Here is a 22,567-nt window from a genome sequence, read left to right on the forward strand (position 1 = left end):
GAGGAAACTGGGCATCACTCGCTACCACATTGATTACAAATGACCTGCGGGAAAAAGCTCATGCATCCCAGATCGTGGACACACATGACCTAAAGCGATACTTCAGCTCCTTGAGCTCAGATTACCAGCAAGCAGAGTGGCAATCGGAGAAGTCAGGCCAGAGCAGATCTCTGTGTTCAAAAGGATTCTTACTCTGCACCCAGACAGTCGCATCAACCCACTTATTTTGTAATCAGTTCTTAGTTAAGAGGACTTTGATGGTGTTTAGCAGCTAAAAAAATACTGACAACTTTATCTACAGGTGGTTTCCTACCTTTTGGAAACCTGATGTCTTGTTTATCCCAGAGCCATGAATGAGCAGGGGATGGAAGATCACCGTGTCTCCCTTCTGCATGACAAGGTGAACCTTGGGACTCTTCTCATCACAGTCCAGCAGCCCATGGAAAAATTTGATCGGCGGACTCTACAAACCAAGGAAGAGTTGAAATAATTGAGTTTAAAATTTGAACACCACCGGTTTCTCGGTGTAGGAGAAGAGATGCAAAGGAGGTGACTGATTTTCTTTCTTGAAGCTGCAGGCGAAGCACTCTCTCTAAGCATGCTCTTTGCTGGCACTCTATTCTGAGGCCAAATGAGTTTAAATTTCACTTTGTGGCCACAATAAGAGCCCAGACATGGTTCTTGGGTCCATAGCTGCTCTGTGGAGTTGTTGAGAAATGCATGAACAAACTGAGCGTTTTAACAACTCAAGGTACTCTGCCCACGCTGAAGCTGGACACCTCAGGAGAGGAAACAGCTCGGGTTTCAACTCTGCTGAACTGCAAAAGCTTATGAAGAGTCAAATCAACTTTGAAAAAACCGTAATGTAGTTAATTAAATTTCCTTTTTTCCCCCATTTCTCTTGCATGAAGTAAGACTTTGATCTGCAGCACTAGAAGCCAACAGCAGAATTCAAAATCCTTCCTTTGGCTCCTATTCAAGTGTCTTCATATAAAAGCGCTGAGCAGGCAACCACTGTCAGCAAGGTCAGGAGTCAGACTAAATTTGACATTTCTGAAATGTTAGTCTTCAAAATAGCACACAAACTCTAAGCAAAGCATCTTTTCTGCATTTATTGTCTTTTACCAAGCTCCAGGAAGCACTTGTTTTCAACACATGTGAAATGTCAAGCCTAAAAAAAAAAGTGTCTTAAACAGTGGGGATTCAGGCAAGTGCAGACGGCTGGATAAGCAGCTGGGTGTCTAATTTTTGTATGTTACATTCTGAAACTTGAATGCTGCTTTTAAAAAAATAAACAGTTGAGGGGCAGCTACCATGGTGCAAAGATCTAAACTGCAGAAAGATATTAAATTAGTTGGAAAGAGTGTTTCAGATGTAACATGTGGCTAGATATAACAACACTTCAATTTAGGAGGCACACACGTATCTCCCAATGTGTGAATCTGAACATCTACAGCAAACCAAACAACAAGAAACATATCCCCCTCAAGCCAGGGCTAAACTAAAACACACTATTACCAAAATAATTTCATATATTTTCAGAAATGCTTTTAATTCAATTAAATTCAAGCAACTTTTCTAAAAGGGTAAGTGCCACTTCAGTTAAATACATGGTAACCCAGGCATACTAACAACTTCTGCATTTCCCTCTCCCTGGAGCTCTGCGTACCAGGATCTGGAAGTTTATTTATCAGCATCATCTGCATGGCTATTATGTTCGGCCCTGTGAAGCATTCAACATATTTTAGGACCTACAAAGGAAAAAGCAATACGAGAAATATTTGTGGTTTATGCTGCAGTAATATATAGCAAGTAAAACAAAAGGTAGGCAGATCTATACCGTTAATTAATTGTTGATTGGGTTGTTCATGAGGGTGGACCTATTATCAGCAGTTTTACCCAAAATAAAAAACAAGCACAAACAAACCACCAGCAGTTTTTCTGCTACAGTATACACCAAGGCCTTGCTGAAGATGGATGACTGCCTGGGCAACAGCTCAAGAGCTCCAAGAAATCTCATATGCCCACCTCTGATTCTCCTACACAACCTGACTTTTGTAGTACTCCAGGATCCAGGACAAGCCAATACATGACGAACTGTATCTACACATGACACACATTAATATACGTTCTTTTCTTATGAAAACTGATGGGAATCTGCTGCTGCTAACTGCCCCAACATGAACACAAAATACAAATCCACCTGATGTTGGATGGAGCATGTATTAAAGTAGGCCTGTACAGAACAGAGCATCACATAACCTTCCAGAAGGGTTAGTTTGGCCTGCCCAGCTTGGACATTACCTCCACCTTGGCATTAAAACATGTATATGTTCACAAATCTCTACTAGGTTCTCCCACCACCATCCCCCTATTGGCTTTTTACCTCTGGCAGAGTACGGTATCTGAACAACTCTTCATCTTCCCAGAAATCACGCACTTTATTAACTGTTTTTTCAGACTGAATGAGGTTGGGTCTGCGGATCTTGTCTCCCATTATCAGAACTCCCAGTGGATTCCCCTCCTTGTTACAGATCCTCACAAACTCCTTCCTCCAAAGCAGAGAGAACCAGAGAAGCCAGAGCACACTTGAGCCATGCTTGGCCAGAAGACGCTCCTCAAAGACAGTATTGCTACAGAGGAAGGTATCCAGCAACTCCACACACATCCATGCTGGGAGAGTCCAGCTTCCCAGAGCTCCCTCGGGATGCTGCTGCACACAGGACCCCCCAGCACCTTGGGCAAGTGCCCCGTACCTGAAGCGCTCAATGTCTTCGTCAGAAGTGAGCTTCTTAACAACCAGATACCCATTGTCTTCATAGAACTGCCTTTGCTCTGTGGTGAGGACATTGTTGTCCAGGGTATAGCTGAGACACAGAGGAGAAACACGTTAGTAGGGCCGGGCAGAGCAATGGGACCACCGATGGCGAGACCCAGCAGGAGAAGAAACTCTCCCCACAGCAGACACCGAGGGCACGGGGAAGAAAATAATTAAGTTGGAATTGAAATTCAATGTTTGATTTTTTATTTTTGTATGAACAAAGATACTATTCACCTCAACGGCCTTGGCTGAGCAGCAGCACAAGCTGCTGCTGGAGCAGGAGCAGTTATCTGGGATATCAGTTAAGGGATACACACTCAGGCACAACAGAGTATGAAAACATTACTGCAGAGAAATGACATCCCTCCCAATTCCTCACAGGGAAAGCATGCAGAAAGGAAACCTCCGATTCATTTTAATGAGTTTAAACAAACACAACTGCATTCTGCTAGGCAGAGAGAGCACAGTCTCACCCAGAAGATGTTCCCCGCCACCGCTTGCTAATGAAGCCTCACAAGAGCTTTGTGCATTGTATTGAAGCTTCACCCAAAGAAAGTTTAAACCTTACCAGGTGAAGTCACACGAGGTGTGAGCATGGACACAGCCCATGCATGCAAGTGCAACGGATAGTGGCAAGTCAAAGGAAAGCAGAGGGAGTGAGAGGAGCAGCTGAGGAGGGAGAAGTGAGAAGGGAAAAGCTCAGGGGAGAGAGGGGAGGAAGAGGCACGTGCGGGGCGCAAGCAGTCAGGGAGAGCAGGGTGGGAAGCACGGCAGCGGGTCTTGGAGCAAAGGACGCCCATATGGATGGCCCTGCTGCACCAAGCTCAACAGGAGGCAAATGCTTCACCCCATACATCAGGTCCCAGCTTTGGTGGAAATGGGAGTCACGGCCACACCAGTTCTTCAGATGTCCAGGGCGCTGCTCCTACCCACAAAACGTCCAGGAGGGTCTTTCCCCTTCTCTTCGGGCATCACAGACAGCTGATGGAGACACAGGCACTGGTTGAAGCCCAGCTGTGGTGCCCTCCTCAGCACACCTCCACTCCCCAGAACGGGGGGACAGCAGACAAGTCCACCAAGCGCTGGACTCCATTTGAACACCTTCCTCCTAGGCTTTGCAGCACCTCTTCCTCTCACCAGTTTTGCTCTTGCCACCTTGCAGCACTCGAAGCACAAGTTTGGGTTGCTTGGACAACTGAGAACAAGAGGTACACAGGCTGGGAAGGAGCCACCACCTCCGGCAGCTCATTTTGGTGAAGACATGGAGTATTTAAACTTTTCCCCTCCCCTCACACACCCCCTTTTGGGAATAATGTATTCACAGGCATGTTAGCCAACCGACCAGGCAATATAATACTTGGGTACGCTCAGAAGCAAGCAAATGCTTTTGGAGAGACTGGCACAGCAAGGCTCAAGATTGAAACAACTTCATTTATTGTTTGCAGGATGCTGGGGAACACTGTCAAATTAAAAATAAAATTAAAAAAGCCTTTGTTCTAACAAGCCATTTTTAGTTTTTCAAATCCATCTCTCTCCTCCTGGTTCCTGCACCCTGCAGGAGAAACTCCTTCAACACAAACCTGCCAAGGAGCCAGGAGATCCAGACTTCTCTGTACAACCTCCTCGCCCCAGCCATCCAAGAAAAAGAAAGACGTCAACCTGGGAAAGTCAAACTCTCAAATAATGCAGCAAGTAAGCTTCCTTGTGTGCTTGCAGTTTGAGGCAAGATGCTGAGTTCAAACGCTGCTTTTCCTCCCAGCTCAGTGCAGAGCTGCAGATGAATTCACAGGTGTAAGAGCAAAGGTCTTGCAAAGGCAATTGTGAATGTGGCTTTTTCTCCATTAACACCTTTCAGATGGTGAAAGAGGAGGCTGGGGATACCGAGTGCAGCACTCAGCTTCTTATATCAAGCATCCAAGAAACATCTCCGGGATCCTCCATGCCCCATTTCAGGCTGTGGAAGACCACCATGCCTTGCACTATCCAGGTCACAACACGGCCAATGTAGAGACCACTGTTGCTTTTCCCTCCTCCCTTTCCACCCCAGCCCCAGATCAGAAAGGATCCAGGAGCAGGGACTGCACCCAGACATAGGCGTAAGTGCCGTAGGACGCCATCCAGCCAAGCGGTTGGGTTTGGCTCTTCCACGATGGCTTTGACAATGAGGAGACATCACCAAGAGCCCAGCTCACTGCCCAGGACTTGCGAGGTCCGCACAGTGCTCGGGGCAGAGCTCAACCCGCAGCGCATGCAGCATCGAGACGATGGTCCCGGGGTGCCATTTGCTCCTTTTCACCTCCCCTGCACATGTGCCGGTGCCTCTGCATGTTCAGGAGCCTCTCAAGAAACTGTGGGTCTCACCACCCTGCCTGGTTGAGGGGCAGGAAAGTTTGGGAACAAGCGGGCTTGTTGCTAGAGCCTGGGAAGAAGGTGGGGAAAGCTCAGGCATGCTTCTACATGCTCCCTTTCCTGTACTCTGCTCATTTGCAGCTGCCAGCAGCTGCCACAATGGTTGCGAGGGTGTAACCAACAAGCGTGCAGAACCCAGTGCCTGGCGCGCTCAGTCATGCACTGCGTCTGCGCTGGCACGGGTGGTTTGCTAAGTTAAACAGCATGATGGCTCCCATCCTCTAAGAGTGCCCTTTTGGGAAAGAAAAAGCCTGGAGGGGAAATCCTAGAGTAGGGAGAGAAGGAAAAGTGAAGCTAGCTTAAAAATGGAGAGCTGCAAACAGAGGGTGGAAGTGTCTTGTATTCCTCTCAAGTTGGGACATGCTTACAAATTATATATTCAATGTACACTATCCTTAGCATTGCACATGGTACTCTCATCTGCCATACATTAACTCTGCGAGTGATATTTGAGAGGAGATAAATGCTGAGATTGAACATGGATCCATAACAGACCCACAGCACAGTTCAGAAGATGATTTTTGACATCTTTGCACAGCTGTCACCATGCTGTAGAGCCTCACTGCTCCTGCAAACTGGACTTCAGCCCCACCATGTCACGATTCAGACTAGCTTGTGCCATTGGTGTGATAGTCAGTTCATCCTCATTTTTCCCTCAAACTCTACACTGTGAAGCAGACACTGCTGAAAGGTGGGGATTGTCCTGATGGAATCTGCTGTAGCTTCATCGTTCCCCCTTCCCTGGACCAACTTCACAGCCCACGGGTCAAGGCACTTGCTGTGGGAGGGAAGGTGAAGGTACGGCTCTTGCTGCAAGGACCAGAAGTGCACTGAATGCAGCATGTCCTCACTACAAACTGGGGTCAACTTCCTTTCAGTCTATTCTCACTCCAAAAAAAGGCGGACCACAGGCTGAACGTGGTAATTCTCTTGGCAGGGCTCTTCCTTTTTTTCACATGAGCTTTTCACAGGATAGAAAAAAAAAAAATCACCTTTCTGATGAAAATAGCTTGATACTCTGGGATTGCAAAAATCATTGAGGGATGGACAGCATCTTTGGGAACAGCACTTGGGTGTCTGCACTTGTTCTTCCTGGGGCTGCAGCACCAGGGCAGGTTTCCTCCTGGAAAAAAAATTAAGCTTGGGACAGCAGGTGACTTGGTTAATTATTGCTTTTGCTCTCCTTCCTGCTGCCGCAGTGGCAATTCAAAGAAGAGGGAGTTTGGACCTGAAGGCTGGTAAGAGCCTGCAGCTCTCCTGTGACCACAGCTCCCTCTGCAGTCACCCTCCTGACGTGCCCGAATCAGCTGCACTGTACTGCCAGGAAACCAAACCCTAAGAGATATATGGTTGTGGTTTGTTGCGGTTTTTTTTACCCAGAAAGCCAAGTGCTGGAGACTGAGATGAATCTTTAGCCACTGGTGGGGCATGTGCTTTGGAAACCTGTGATTGCAGAATCTCTTCTGGCTGGGATGGGTGGGAACTGGAACAAGAAATCACTTACCAGGCAGATCTCTCACACAGGAGGTCACGCTTACATGAACTGATGAAGCATCCTTTGAACTCCAGCCCTTCCTCAAATATCCTGTGAGGAAGTGCTTGTAGATCCTTACCCTCCCAGGGACATGGTCCTGCACCCATGAGTGTGTAGCTTTGCTGAGAAGGAGCCAAGAAGCCCTGCTGGACCTGGCTCTGCCCAGGGTCATTTTGGGGGGCAGGGATCAGACTCCTTGGCATTGCTAGGATGCAGCTGAGCTGGCCTTGCACACAGTTGAGAGGAGCTTGCCTAAGCTTAGTCCTCCCCAGGTTCTGGAGCATCCGCAACCTGTTGTCGTAGGAAGGAATGATGACATGAGTCTCTCATTAGGTGGGACAATTGCTGAATTTAGATGATCTGTGAGGTCTTTGATGGGTTTTTTCTTCTGAAAGAGGAAATTTAAGCCAAAATCTGTAGGCAGAGATGTGCAAATTTTTAAAAACAAAGCTAAAGTTCTTCCTTTCTTTCTCTGTCCCAGCTGCAGGAAGAGAAAATCAGAGTCTGGAAACTGAGAATCTGATGGACACCTGTAGCTCTTCTCTATGGTCACAGCTCCCTCTGCAGCCAACTCAGCTACACCAGTAACACCAGACGGTGAAGTCTCTCCACGAACCCCGTGTTGTGAACCAGATGGAATATTCTAAGTTCTCACAAAAATCCCAAGGAGAGCACCAGCTAGGCTGTGAGACAGAGCTCAGCAAAGTCAACAGAGGAGCCTCCAACTCACTGTAAATCACTCACTTGGGCCTGTGCAGCAAGACCAGGCTGAGAAGGTCCAGGTCTGGAGAGGCACAACAGCACATCGCCCCAAGAGCAGGATCAGTGCCAGGGTTATACAAAGGGCATGGGAAGAGATGCAGGCACCAGGATACTCAGAATCACCCAATGAACAGGGCTGGGGTTCTGTCATAAAGTCCCCCCCTTGTAAGACTTCTTGGTGTTGTGGTCAAACCAGAGGCTACTAAGAGGATATGTCTGTCTCCAGGTGGGAGCCACAGGCCAGACACCTCATCCAACCACCAAGGGTTTAGGACCAATGCAGTAACTGTGCTCAAACCTCACCTTGTTTAAAAAGCATACAAACAAAGAAGAAAAACTATAGATGCTGCAGGAAGAGGAAGAAGCACAAAACCCTCCTCTGCATTACGTTGTCATGCATTAAATGACTGCAACAGCTTTGACTTGCAGCCACTTCTCTAGGCAGTCCCCTGGGGGAGAAGATTTTGAGCCCTGTGGGTCAAGGACAGGACTGCATCTGATCTCCTGCCTCAACTGAGTGACCACCCAAGCTGCAGGGTAACAGAGCAGAAGAAGCCATGAGAGCCCGTCAGTGAAGCTTTTGCTGCTGTTTTGGCACGTCTTCAGGTGGAAGGGGGGACTGGAAAAGAGCCGGATTGATGATTTGCACTGGAGTATTCAACAACGCACCCGCCACCAGAATTTCTGAGCGGCAGGAATAACACAACACCACAGCCCTCAAATGCAGTTTTGCGCTGATTTAATTTGTATTTCAAAAACAGGTTCTGAAAGCAAAAGAATCTTTCAGAAAGCAAGGAAAAATATTGTGAAAGTGTATTGGGTCTGGCTGAGACGGCAAGAGGACCATTTCAGTGCACATTGCTCCACCCTGCCACCAGTGCATCCTGAGGAGCATCCAACTGGTTCCCCGACCTGGCAGCACCAAAAGGCACCTTTTCCCAGACCCACCAGACTCAAAGGAGGTCTCCCTCATTTCACACAGCCTTGGATCCGTTGTACAAGGCCAATGGGAGGTTGATTTGCTGGCTCAGTAGCTCCCAACCCTGTCAGCCACTTCATTTGTGCCAGCGCTGCTCGGTAAGATATGGTGCCACACCAGGTCATGTCTGAGGAACTCTACTAGTGATAATGTTGCAGCCCATCAATCCCATTTTTCCATGTGAGTGGTTGCTGCTTCCCCTTTATCCAGTTCCTTACACCATTGATTCTGCTGGTACCAATATCCCCGTCTTCATCAGCTGTACTAATAACTTCCCATGTGAGCTCATACTGAGCTTGCGTGAAACTGATTCATTTTATTTCTTTTGGGTAGAAAAAGAAGTTAGAAACATTAAAAAACACACCCTTGCATAAATCCTTGCATAAAATCTTATGTTAGTATAGCATTGTTCCAAAGGTATGTCATGTGAGAAACTTTTAAAAAACAGGAATGAAAACACCAAGAAAATCAAGGTGTTCTTTCAAGACCTTAATTCTGCAATCATCTAAGATAACCACAGCAAATCTGTTTTCCTAGGTTAGGTTTTCTTTGACATTCAACCTCAGTGCAATTATTTTGTATTACTATAAAATGTTTTGCGATGCAGCATTTGGCTGAATTACCAATACAGAGGTCAACAAAGCACACATAATTCTGCCTGCTGAGGCAGGGTCTGCACTCTCCGATCAGAGAAGCTCATTCTCAGGCATGTGTTTTCCACCCTGCTCTTCAGAGGTTGTTCTACAGGTTAATTCTTTCCCCTTGCACAAGCCGTGCTCGGAATCCCCAAACATCCTTAAAAAAAAAAAAAAAGAGACAAAGGAAAAGCCTTAAGGGCCAGCAAAAACAGTGACCAGGATTCCAGTTTACAGAGATGGAAATAGATACAGCATTCTCACCTTAGCTACCTACCCATAAAAACATACTAAAACATTTACTGAATATAATTTCAAATCCTAAATATCAAGAACAAAAATGCAGCACAAACTAAGGAAGAGGTGCAACCTCCACCCCCAGGAGACAGGTTGTTTGCAGGTGTTACACAGATGGTAAGATGCCCATGGTTTAATTCTGGAAGGTGGCAGAAGAGGAAACATGAGCAGCACAGAGAACATTACCTTTGCAGAAGTCACCCTCGCCTTCTTGCGCACACAGTGCCTCCCTTGTGCACCTTTGGGTGATCAAAAAAGCTGACCAACGGACTACACCTCGCATACTGCTGCCCATGAGCAAGTGATGTTCCTTGTGCAGCAGAAACCAGCGGGAAATATCAGATATGAATGCAAGCCCTTAGCCAGAAATCAGGTGCTGGGCAGACATTGATGCAGATTGTAAAGCAGAGACCACCACCGGTGTTTGCTTCACGGAGGTAAGTCTTGGGCAACCTCCAACCTCAGTTTCCCTGTATGGGGATTACTTAGTTCTTATCATTGGTCTTGTGAACGTGAAACGTAAGAGCTGGGTACTCCTCTGGGAGAAAGGTCCAACTCTGGTTAAAAAAAACCCTTAAAGCTACATGAAAACACACAGACTCATCTGAGGCTTGTAATGGGCACAACCTCATTTCCACTGATGAGAAGGAGGGAGCCTCGCTACGCATCACTTTGGATTTCACTGTGTACCTAAATAACTCCAGGTACCAAAAGTCAAGAAAGCTGTAACTTTACAGATAACATGTAAGATCAGGCTTGCAAAACACAGCTGCACACCCCACCATACCAGGCACACTGTGGGAAAAAACAAACCACACCAAAAACCCCAAAGGTGAAAAAGAAAGTCCTCTCTTCCAGAATGCCCTAGATATTGTAACATCTGTAAAAGATATAAATTTTAAAAGAAAATCGCTGTTATATCTAGACTTTACTGCCTTGATACTGGCTATGCACATATTTGAGAACTGCTGCGGATGAAGAAATTCATAATGGTTCCACCCTAATAACAACGTTTATTTTTCTTTCAGTGGCTGAATCCCTGAAGAATGTAGATTTGCTTTCTGTTTTACACAATTATTTCAGTTATTCAGCAAGAGTCTATTACCGCCTTTTCTTTTTTTTTTGAGGCAGATGTATATCGCTGCTGTCATACCTGCTGTAGCCCCAAGTCTAAACAATTGATGTGGGATTATATTTAACCAAAAAAATTCAGTCTACTATTACAGTCAGATGTAGCTACTTGTTTTAAAAGGAAAATCCACCTGCCATTCAGAGGGGAAACTGTAAGAACTTTGGACATACAAACCGTGGACAAGAACTGAATTTATTGCACCTTATACTTGCAAATTCAAGGCAAGAGATGACCACATCTTCCTATTTACATAGCGCAGTCCAAATATAACTGCAAAGAGCTGCGGTTCACACACACTCCCCACAACAAACAGTGAATAAGGAGATGCAGTGAAGGGCAAAGTTTGCATAGACTTCAGCTATTCCTGCCTTGCCACGTTAGCCAAGTGGGGTGAAGTCTAGACCCCCTCAAATAGTGTAAGAAGTGCACGTGAGCAGCCTCAGAGCTGAGCCATCGCAACAGCAGAGTCTGCAGCTCCTCCTCACTTATGCTACATCATCAGTCGCAGTTGCATAATGAAGTGCTGATTTAATCTCCACCAACTCAGCCGGCACTGGAAGGGATCAAGGCATGTTCACAAAACCCATTTTGACAAGCAGGAACTTCCAGAGCTCAAGGGATGGGAAGGGGCTGCCCAGAGAGCAAGGCCACTTCTCCAGCATAGCAAGAAGCAGCCTTATGAGAAAAAAGGCCCCAAAAAAGCCTGCCAGTCATCCTGTGAACATCAGGTCTTTTATTCTGCCAAGCACCTCTGCTTGGCACAGCTTGATCTGCCAAACTGGGCAGAGCAAAAAGCACAAATCTGTCACACGAGAGAGACTTAGGAAAGGGAACTGACCTGGACTGTAACAAAGTGCATATAGTCAAGTCTTACCCTGAGCTCCACAGTAGTCGTGTTGTATTTCTTGTGAACCATTTCTACCACTTCTTTCTCCAGGTGCTCTTGGGTCGTGTTCTTAACGTCAATGTAGTAGCACTCAGAGCTGGCAAAGTGACAGCTTATACTCTGCGTGAGGAAATCGGGCATCACTCACTACTGCATTGATTACAAATGACCAGTGGAAAAAAATCTCATGCATCCCAGGTCGTGGATACCCCACCCCTTCCTTACAGATCATGTCAGCAAAATTACTTCCTCCTTTCTAAGCACTCCTGCTCTCCTGAGGATGTCCCACTGGAGAAATTTGCCTGCTGACATACTCTTCTTCCTTCCCTCCTCTCCCAAACAGTCACCCAGCATGAACTGTACTACTTGATCTCAGAATATCAGCAACTAGAATGGGAATAGGGAAAGTCAGAGTGGGAGCAGACCTGTGTGTTCAGTAAGGGTTCTTACTTTCAGTGCCCAGATAGTCATATCAAACCACTTACTTTGTAATCAGTTCTTGTTTAAGCAGAGTCTAGAGGAAATAAATAGAAATGCCCCACCGGAAAAAGCTGTTCTTTCATTACATGAGCTATGCCAGCTGTAAGCAAGGTCACACCAGACCTCAAAAGGTGCTGGACCATAACCTGGCTCAGAGAGATCCAGGATACTCACTGATTTACCCCAAAGCAGACAAATGTTGGGATTTGGCACAGTATGAGGAAGCTTTTGTGTTTCTGCAGGATACTAAACAGGACTATTGCTCCACTAGCCAGGAAAGAGCCATCAGATGAGACTTTCGGTAATTGATGTCCTGTCTGCTTTCAGGATTGCAGGAGTAATAAATTCCACACCAGTAAACTACTACTGGGGCTGAAAGAACATGCCATATAATAGTTGATGCAGGTAAACCAAAATAAAAATAGAGCAGCCTGTGTTGCAGTGCATGAGGGGAAATATCTGCATTGCTACCAGTGCCTACAGTAGAGGCTACAGTTAGTTCCCTTATGTGCCTGGATGAATCCACTTCTGAGAAAGGATCAGGCCTCCAAAGGAGGGCACTTTTGCCTGTTTCAGTTAAAGAATCATGATGCAAAATGAATAGAAGATGTGTAATCAAATCTATAATAGAAAATTGGGTTGTGTTATCATATAAATAAATATTATTTATTGGATGATGGAGGCTCCTGCTATCCAGAGATGAGATACCAGGAAGGAAGGGGGAACAAAGTTAGAGAAGCTCCTGATATTTGGGACAGCTGAAAAGCACCTACTGAAAAAGCACGTCTAGCCAGCCAGCCATGCCTCAAACATAGAATCAACATCTAATTACTACTCTGGCTCTGTTTTTCTCAAGCAGCCCCACAGCATGCTCTTCTCCCAAAAGACAGAGATGTTTAAAAATGAAAAATAAAAAAGAGAGTGTAAAAGTATATTAGGAAGCTAAAAACTCATTAAAAAGTTCATCCACATGTTCATGAGCTTGGAAGGGGGGGGGGGTATAGTTTGATCAGTTTTAAAAAATAAAAATATCAAAAGCTATATCAAGAGATGGTTTCCTACCTTTCGGAAACCTGATGTCTTGTTTATCCCAGAGCCATGAATGAGTAGGGGATGGAAGAACACCGTGTCTCCTTTCTCCATGATAAGGTGAACCCTGGGACTCTTCTCATCCTCATCAAGCAGCCCATGGAAAAGTTTATTGGCTTTACCCTAGATAAAAAGGCTGAGTTGAAATCACTCGGTTAAAATTAGAGCAAGTGCCAATTCTCAGTGCGAGGGACAGCAGGGACAGCTACTGATCTGCTTTCCTCTGGACAGTGTATTCGGTATGCCCAACTAAGACCCTGCACACTTGTCTACAAGTCTTCCTACTTCAAGCCTGAGGTACAACAAAATAATGCTTTTTCTATTTTCTGAAGCTGGATTCAGACAATTAAGAACATTTCTCAGCTGGAGAGAACAGAGAAGAGCACTGGGGAATCCCACAAGTGTGGCCATATTGGGGTCCAGTCTTCTGCTCCCAGTATAACCATCACTAACACCAGGCCACGTCAGAAAACATCCGTTCAGAAGAGGAAGATACTGCTTGATATTTAAGTGCATCCAGTTGTTTACTATCCAATTTCTCCTCTTTGGGACAGTACACATGCTCACCAGGCAGGAACAAATTCACAGGAGGAGAAAGAGTCCTCAGACTTGGCAAGGGCAGTGGAAAACAGTTGCATGTGTTTATGCCGTTATGCCAGGACACACTGGACAATTTCTAGGTGAAGGTGGGAACTGAGGCAAATCTACCCAGGTTACACAGAATGAGGCCAACCAACTAACTCTCTCCCAAAGCAACAAGTCAGCGTTTGCACAAATAGAAAAACCATCCCTGAAAACCTCAGCTTGGACCTGCGCATCATAACTCCACGGTGAGCTCTCCCCAGCCAAAGTGTGGTCCTCTCACGCGCACCCTTCCCAAGTCCCCCGTGACGATCTACCTCCCACTTTGGATAGCTGTGAGGCTTCAGGGGTTCCCTGTGCGTCCCTGGCAGCACAACCAGGCAGCCGTTGTCCTGGTCAGCCCTCTCCATGGCGGTCCAGGCGCACACGATGCGGGCCGCAGGCCGGAAGGGGAAATAGTGCAAGTCCTGATGCATGGGGTGGAGAAAAGTCTGTTTATCTGCAACACAGGTTCAAAACCTTCAACCTCATCAAATGTGACACAGCCTTTTCCTTCCCGTTAAACCATTGCATTTGTTGTGATATGTCCTAAGAAGCTGCTGCTTGCCACTGGAGAGACTTTGCGTACTCAGTGTCTGCTCCAGCCCACCACTGCCTTGGAAGCCAAATGGGTTAGCTTACACCCCATCCCAGCGTGGACCAAGAGCACAGCGGTGGCTCTTGGGTCAGCAATGGCATGGGGACACAGTGAATGCCAGGAGGCTGCCTGGCTGTACGATCCCTCAGAAGACTCCTTTTGCTGGCCTTCACCACCAACAACTCCCTGCCAAGTTTTCACCATTCGCTTTGGCTGCTCTCCAGCTTTGTGAACTTTAACCAGGATGGTATTGCGGAAGCCTTTCTCGGTACAAAGACTTCCAAACAGCCGTGATGTCTGTAGTCACTTGATCTATTGCTGTGTTGCAAGCAGAATCAACCCTGTCTGTGCTGCATCCAACACATGTTTATTTAGCCTTCTTTAAAAAAAAAAAAATCATCTCAATTTATGGACTGCAGCCTCCCCAGACAGTCTACCAAGCACTCTACTAGCCTTCTCCCTAGAGGCTTTTTGCCATGAAGTCTAAACAAAAACAAATGTTTCCAAAGTTGTGTTTGTTACTTCTTTTCCCACTATGGAAATTGAAACGTATCATCCACACCCAAACAGCCTTTTATATATTATTTATATATTTATTTTCCCATTGAGTTTGCTCCTCAAATAGATATAGTTAGGATGTTTCCACTTGCCTCATTTGCCATATATTTAGACTTTGGGCAGTCTCAAAAACTCTCCTGAGATCTGCACCTCTCCTAAAGTACTCCTCAAAGATATTGAATGGAGACCTTGCAAATATGGAGCAGCTTCCCATTTCTTGTCTGTTATTGTTTTGGTTTTACTTCAAAAATGTATGGTCTCCTGTTGAATTTCCAAACCAAAATGACACAGCCTTCTTTGGAGTATTTAAGATGACAAGTGGAGATGACTTGAACAAACTCAGTATTTTAATAACTCAGTGTATTATGTATCTGCTCAGAAGCTGCACACTTGAGAATGAGAAACGTAACTCAGGTCTCAACTTCACTAAACCAAAACAGCTTATGCAGAGTCAAAGCTACTTTGAAAAACTGTAATATGGTTAGTCCAGTTCTCTTCCTCTCTCCCTGCCCATCACCCTTGTATAAATTATGAGCTCAATTTCCAGCAGCAGGAGCCAAAGCCAGGCTTCAAAATCCTTCTTTTGGCACCTATTCAAGCATCTTCATATCAAAGCGCTGAGCGTGCAACAACTGTCAGTGAGGTCAGGAGCATATAAACTCCAAGCAAAGGATGATCTCTGTATTTATTGCCTTTTACCGAGGTCCACAGAAGCACTTGTTTTCAACACGTTTGAAAAGTCAGGCTTAAAAAGCATATCATGTTTTAAACCCTGGGCCTTTATGCAAGTACAGCTGGCTGAACAGGAAGCTTGCTTCCCCACTTTAAACATGTGAGTGGTGCAGCCAAGACAACCACCATCTTTAGCAAACAAATATCCACTGAACACTGAAAGATAAGAAATGTTATCTCATTAAGCCAAGGTAAAAAGAAAACAAACTATTACCAAAGTGGCCTCATAAATTTTCAACATTACTTTGTTTTAATTTGTCTCATTTTTTCCAAAGAGCTTTTCTAAAACACTAAGTTCAATTTTGGCCAGGTAGACAGCATACACACAACAATTTCTCTATTTTCCTCTTATCCAAGTTTTCCTTACCAGAATCTGGAAGTTTATTTATCAGCATGGTGTGCATTGCCATGATGTTTGGCCCTGTGAAGCACTCAACATATTTGAGGACCTACAGGGAAGAAAATATTAGAAAAAAAAAATATTAGAAGCATGAAAGACAAGAGGAAAGATTGCTGAGGAAGCACTGGGCCCTGGATGTTTGGCTGAGGACTAGGGTACAGGAGGAGGAGGTTGGGATGGAGGGATACAGGACGGGAGGCAGGATCTGGCATGGCACACAAACAGGCATGGAGGTAGGCCAAGATGGAAGATGGTGCAGTAGGCTGCTGGGTGAGGTTGAAAATATGGGGAGAGTCATACTTCCACAAAGCTATGGCTGTCTGCCACAACATGAATATTGGCTACACAGCTGGACCTGCCCAGAGAGCAGACGCTTTGCCTGATTAAAAGACATTCAGAAAATGTTGCTGATCTGTCCTACTAGCCTGGCATGGTCTGGACTAGTCACATTCCTGTCTGGCTCCGCACCACAGGAGCAGAGAAGCACTCCTTTAAGTCTTCTGCCCTGACCAACATCCATCCCATGTTCATGCAGAACACTCTTAAAAAGATGGCTTGATATTCCTTCCTCGCATATGTACTTATGGGAGTGACATACAGGGGCTCTAAGGGATAAAGGGTATAGCTTTAGCGGAACCAAAAAAAGCTTCTTGGCATAGGCATTAAAACATTCATATAGACTCTTCCACCACCATCCCCCTTTTTGTTGTTTTTTTTTTTTTTTTTTTTTTTAATTTTACCTCTGGCAGAGTACAGTATCTGAACAACTCTTCGTCTTCCTGGAAGTCCTGTACTTTATTAACTACTTTTTCAGATTGACCGTACTGGGATCTCAGGGACTCATCTTTCATAATCATAGCTCCTGGTACACTGACCTCTTTTTTACAGATCCTTATGAACTCTTTCCTGCAAAGCAGAGGGAATGTCTGTGTTGGGAGAGTCCAGATTCTTCCAGCTTCCCAGAGCTCCCTCGGGATGCTGCTGCACACAGGACCCCCCAGCACCTTGGGCAAGTGCCCCGTACCTGAAGCGCTCAATGTCTTCGTCAGAAACGAGCTTCTTAACAACCAGATACCCATTGTCTTCATAGAACTGCCTTTGCTCTGTGGTGAGGACATTGTTGTCCAGGGTATAGCTGAGACACAGAGGAGAAACACGTTAGTAGGGCCGGGCAGAGCAATGGGACCACCGAAGGCAAGAGCTGGCAGGAAGATGGTGACATGTGGGGGATCAGAGGCTGCTGGGGAGAATCAGTGAGAAACCCTCCCCACTTGCATGTCCACCTCGGCTCTGCAGGTGTACAGCTTTTCCCATGCCCCAGCAGAGCTGGCGTGGTATGTCCATGGCTGTGCAGCATCTCTGCCCACAGCCACCCACTACTTCTGTGACAGAATTCAAAGCATCCCCTTTGTGCCCTCCCAAAGAGAAGTGAGCAGGAAAGCTGGGATCAGTCCTCAGCAGCTTCACTCTCCGCAGCGATACTGAAGCACACGGGAATAGTGTCTGCAGTCAGGTTATCCGCTCAGACATTTTCAAGATGCATGGTTAAGCTTTTTTATTAAACTACAGTTAAACAAAGGAGAATATACCCTCGCAATATGAAAGGCTACACAATACCTAGTGATCAACATGTGTGCTAGGGTGGAAAAAACAACTGAGTTCTGCAGGTGTTTTTTTTTTATCTCTACAAAGGAAGATACAGCTTACCAAAAATTCCCTGGCTGAGGAACAGCACTAGCTTGGGCTGAAGTAGGAATGCTTGTCTGGGACGGAAATTAAGGACTATACAATCAAGCACAACAGAGTAGAAGAACACCTATACACGTGTCCTGAATCCTACAATGTGGTTCATCTTAAAGATAAATACTGTGCTGGACATTCAATTCATGTTCTTGTTTATTTTGCTTCCAAAAACATCTCTCCCACCTTCAGAGTTACACACCTGGCAGAGAAGTATAAAATAACAGCATAATACAGCCTTGTCCACACATATAGAAGCCAGTACAAAATGCCTGAGACTCCAGAGTATTCCACAGGCCTCGATTCATCTCCCAGAACATCAAGACACTCAATGAGATGCTCAGTGGAGATGTTTACTTGCCCAATTTCCCTCCCTATGCTCCTACCCAAAACCTGCGTTGCCTCCTGGGGGTGCTTTCTCCATCTCTCCTCTCCTAACAGGTGCCCCAAATTTGGACCCAGAAGTCATATGGTGTGAACCTAGGACTTCACATTCCCATGCGGTGGTGCAAACCCTCACCTTCTCTCCAGTTACTGCAGAGATTAGGTCCCTCCCAAACTGGATAGGGAGGGCACAAAGAGAGGAGAGCTATGGGCTTGTATTCCACCTCAATTCAACAGGTCTAAATAAACACAGTTGTGCTCTGCTATGCAGAGAGAGGCATTCTCATGACAGAGCAATTAAACCCCACTTGCTAATGAAGCCTCACAAGAGCTTTGTGCATGGTATTGAAGCTTCACCCAGGGGCAAGGACAAAAAAAGAGCATTTTCATGCAGATCTCTGCATCTGCACATGCATGTTTGGAGACCCCCTGTGCTTCGAGGTTTTATGTAAACCAAAGACCTTACTGCTCATCACTACCTTTTAAATGTGCCATAAAAGCATGCACGTTTCTGGAATAAGAAATAGGTTTCATCACAGTTGTGACTACAGTCCCTATACCAGGAAGCTTAAACATTAGCTGGTCAAGAGTCACATACAGTGGAGGGAGAAGAAACATGACGCATGCAAAAACGTGTAGCAAAAATGATGAGCCAGAGGAAGGAAAAGGTGCTGAGAACTGAAAGCCAAAGACCCAAATCACTCAAGAGGTACAGTTGCTTTCTGAATCTCCCCTGTTTGCCTGCATTTTGAGGAAACCTTCACTTCTACACCTGGTGTGCTGTTTTTTTTCCAGTGTCCCGAACCAGGCAGCACCCAAGCTCAATTCACAGCTGTAGTAATGGAGGTCTTCCACAGGCACTCCTGAATATGGCTTTTTGTCAATGCCTTCCTGTAAGGAGATAAATGGTGGTACCTATGCAGCACTCCCCCCTGGCTCCTACACCAAGCTCCGAAAATCTGCTGCATTTCACCTTCCCGTGCTTCCTCTCCTTCCTGAGGCCACACGAGAGGACTCTGTGAAGGCAGAGTTTTTCCACTGTTACGCAGAAATAACTCATCCTCCAATATACCAATACAACCAACACACACCAATCTCTAATATACCAATCACTAAAAGCAACTACAGGAGGAAACTGGGTATGTACAAGATGGTATTAAACTCTCTATTACGCAGGTTTAATTTTAAATAGAGAAGATCAGGATGCTCTCTTTTCCAGGCTGGGAAGATCTGAGCCTGGGGTGAGCTGGCAGAAGGCAGCTAACCCCTGCTGCAGGGCTCGCTAAGCAGAGAGAGGTGGGTGCACACATCTGCACCCCAGCAGGGCCGTGCAGACACCCCACAGGCTTTGGGCAGTTTTCGTATTTTGTGTGTCTGGTGGTGACTGGTATTGCTGTCAAGATACTTCTCCTTTTGTAAAAGGAAAGGGAGGCATTTTCTGGAAGAAAAAGTGACTGTCCTACCCAAATCGCCAAAGCAGACTCAACCAAAACCTGTGCACTCAGGTAACATATATGAAATAAATCTATTCTTATTAGGGTCTGTCATTTACTTTATCCACATGCCTTTCTTGCTGCAGCCCAGCTTAGACATATTTTTGTCCAAAGCTCTTTGCATCAGGACCACTGTAGCTGGATTTAAAAACAAAACAGTTTGTGCAGCACCTCTCCTTACTTCCTCTCTTTTTACAGCCAGGGTGCTTTTCCTAGCATTTATTACCAGTTTTGTGTTCCTACTTGCACCTTTGTCTAATGGCAGTCTGAGTCAACTACTATCTATCTGTCTTCGTATTTTTAATATATTTGAAGACTCCTACATCCTGTTTGATCACATCCACTTTGTCAATTTATTATAATTCAGAGGTAACTTGTCAGCATTCAGCTCTCACCAAGAATCAGCAGCATTTAATTTTTTTTTATTTTTTTTTTTTAAAGCAAGATTTACGGCAGCAGCTTTAAAAATACTATCAGCACGCAGCCTTCATTTAACTTTTGGAAACATGGGACAGACCAACGTGAAAACTTTATTCTGTCCTGGTTTCCTTTCTCTGACCCATCATAAAGCTGGCAGCTTCCAACATTTCCACCTCATTTCCCACTCACAAACCAAACCTTGATGTTTTTCCTGCTGCTGGTCTACCAGTCAAGTCTGTACCTCTCAACCAAGTCTGAGACTTGCTGTGCAATTGCTAAACCTTGCAGAGTTTATCATCTCCCCCAAACCCACAAATCTCTAGGAGGAAAATTTGCTGCAGGTAAACCCCCTGCTCAGTGCTGGGGCAGATGTGCCATGGGGTGCTGCCAAGAGGTGGATGGCTCATCAGATGCACATCCCAGCACTCAACAGGCTGCAGGGCTGAAGCTGACGGAGAAAGCACCAGGCAGCAAGACGTTTTTGGGGTGGGATGGGTGCTGACCCCAAAACACCAGTCGGGGCTGCCAGGGGAAGCGCTGCCCTGCTGCATCCCCGCTCGCCGAGGGGCTGCATGGGGCACAGCCCCCCTGCACGTCACCACCCCATAACCAGGGCACATGGCAGGGACCTTGCCTCTGTGTCCTTCCCGGGCACGGCGTCCTTGTAGGGCAAACCACCACCGAACCCCTCCTCGGCACCCACGCACACACAAGCACGCAGGCTGCAGGGGCGATGGGCGAAGCTCACTGGGGTGGGGGAAGCAGAGCCCTGACCCCAATGGGGACAACATCCCCCCTCCCCGCCGCCCCGATCCCACATCAGAAAGGATACGGGAGCAGGGGTTGCTCCCGGACGTGGGGAGAGGTGCCGGAGGATGGCATCCAGCCGAGCTGCTGGCCCTGACTGCTTCCCGTGCCGTTCCATTGTGTCCGGGCAGTCAGAGAGCTCTGTCACCAACCTGACCCTACAAACACAGCCGGAGAGGAGCGGAGCCCTGTTGGCGTCTGCAGCTTTCGCCTCAGCTGCACATGCGCCAGCAGCCGTGCATGCTCAGAAAGGCTGCAGAAACCCTGCCGGGAGCCTGTAAGGGTAAATTGGCAGGGTTTGCAGATGGGAGGGCCTGCTGGAGGCTGGGACGTACGTGGGGAAAGCTCAGCACATGCTTTTTTTTGCACGTCCCTCCCCGCCTTCCCATATTTTTTCCCTTCTCTGCCAGCAGTTACTGAGCTGCAAGGATTTCATCAGCCCTGTGCAGAGAGCAATGCTTGGCGGTCTTGGGCACAGACCACAGCCAGCACGGATATTTTCTTTATCTCCTGACTGTCAGAGCTTGCCTCAACCCTCCACAAATCAGTTTGGAGAGATTTTTATGGCTCCACTGTCACCCCAGTGTGGTGGCAGAGCGTGTTTCCCAAGTACCTCATTTGCACTGAGAGAGATCTGGGATGTCTGCAGCCTGCATGAAATCCACACCCGAGGCAGAGTATTGTGCTGGGTGGCCTTTCTGTGCAGCCTTCTGGGGCAGCTCTGATGCTTTTGAGTAAGAAAAGAGGGAAAGGAACAAAAGGAGTCACAGTGCAGCACCTGGGGAGTTGGGAGGGGAGGAAAAAAAAGCCCGGAGGGGAAGACCTGGGGTAGGGAGAGGGGAAAGAAGCTTAAAAAATGGGCAGCTGCAAATAGAGGTTGCAAAAAATAAGCTGTAGAGGCTTGGTGTTCCCCTGAAGCTGGGATACGCTTAAAAGTGGCTTATTCAATAAACACTGTCCTTGGCACACTCTCATCTGCCTTAATTAACACCATCAGCTGACACATTTGAGGACAACAGTATTACGGGGCTGAAAACAGCCCCATAACTAAGACCTGCAGCACAGTTCAGGAGATGATTTTCATCATCTTTGCACATGTCCCTGTTGCCACTGCACCATAGCGCCTCACCACTTCTGCAAAGTGGACTTCAGGCCCCCCGTGTCATGGTTCAGACTAGCTTGTGGTATTGGTGTGACATTCAGTTCATCCTTCAAGCCCTACCCTGTGAAGCTGATGCTGCTGGAAAGTGGGGTATCTCCTGCTGGGATTTGCTGTCCTTCATCTTTCCCCTTTCCCTGGGCCAAGGGGATTCACGTCTGACTGGGACATAGCAGGGAGGTGGAGAAAGAAGTAAGAGCTCCGAGGAGGAAGAGGTGGGAGGAAGGCAGCGTGCTGCCTGCTCCAGGTCCAGCCTTGCAGGCTGCTCTCTCATCTACTCTCCCAGGAGATGGAGAAGTTGGGGATCTGGATGAAAAAGCCGGGAGAAGAGAGGGGAGTGGTAAACTGAGGGCAGCAAACCCAGTTACAAATACACTGTAATAATATAGGCTGGAGAGCAGCATCAGGAGTGGAAGGAAATTTTGCTAAGAATTTGCATGATTTTGCCAATCCAACGTACGCAAATAGATCTTCACACCTGCCAGTTTGTTCATAAACCCCTTGCTCATGAGCAATCCAGCCAGGCCCTGATCCCAAAGATACACCATCAAGAGTAAGTCCCCTGTTGCTCCGGGCAGTCTCATGATGATAGGGTATGCACCAAAACTCTGCACCACAGCTACTTTAGGAG

The 22,567-nt window shown here is 46.6% G+C and overlaps 1 protein-coding gene across 2 annotated transcripts; it reads right to left on the minus strand.

The window, feature by feature from the left end:
- Positions 1 to 364: 364 nt before the first annotated feature.
- PHYH (phytanoyl-CoA 2-hydroxylase) lies at positions 365 to 21,035 on the minus strand. 2 transcript variants are annotated; one of them, XM_049813979.1, is made up of 9 exons: positions 20,803 to 21,029; positions 17,641 to 17,696; positions 16,958 to 17,068; positions 16,674 to 16,839; positions 15,901 to 15,982; positions 13,924 to 14,105; positions 12,998 to 13,147; positions 11,444 to 11,575; positions 8,249 to 9,300 (listed from the first exon to the last, which is right to left on the minus strand). In XM_049813979.1, the coding sequence occupies exons 1-9, from the start codon at positions 20,893 to 20,895 to the stop codon at positions 9,247 to 9,249; spliced, it is 1,026 nt and encodes a 341-aa protein (XP_049669936.1). In that variant the 5' UTR covers positions 20,896 to 21,029; the 3' UTR covers positions 8,249 to 9,246. The 2 variants fall into 2 exon arrangements, with proteins under 2 accessions (XP_049669937.1, XP_049669936.1); XM_049813980.1 differs by lacking the exons at positions 8,249 to 9,300; positions 11,444 to 11,575; positions 12,998 to 13,147; ... (2 more) ...; positions 16,674 to 16,839; positions 16,958 to 17,068 and adding exons at positions 365 to 463; positions 1,633 to 1,751; positions 2,387 to 2,867 and having other exon boundaries at positions 20,803 to 21,035.
- Between the last annotated feature and the right edge of the window lie 1,532 nt (positions 21,036 to 22,567).

This window comes from Accipiter gentilis, chromosome 11, assembly GCF_929443795.1.
Source record: "Accipiter gentilis chromosome 11, bAccGen1.1, whole genome shotgun sequence".
Classification (NCBI taxonomy): domain Eukaryota; kingdom Metazoa; phylum Chordata; class Aves; order Accipitriformes; family Accipitridae; genus Astur; species Astur gentilis.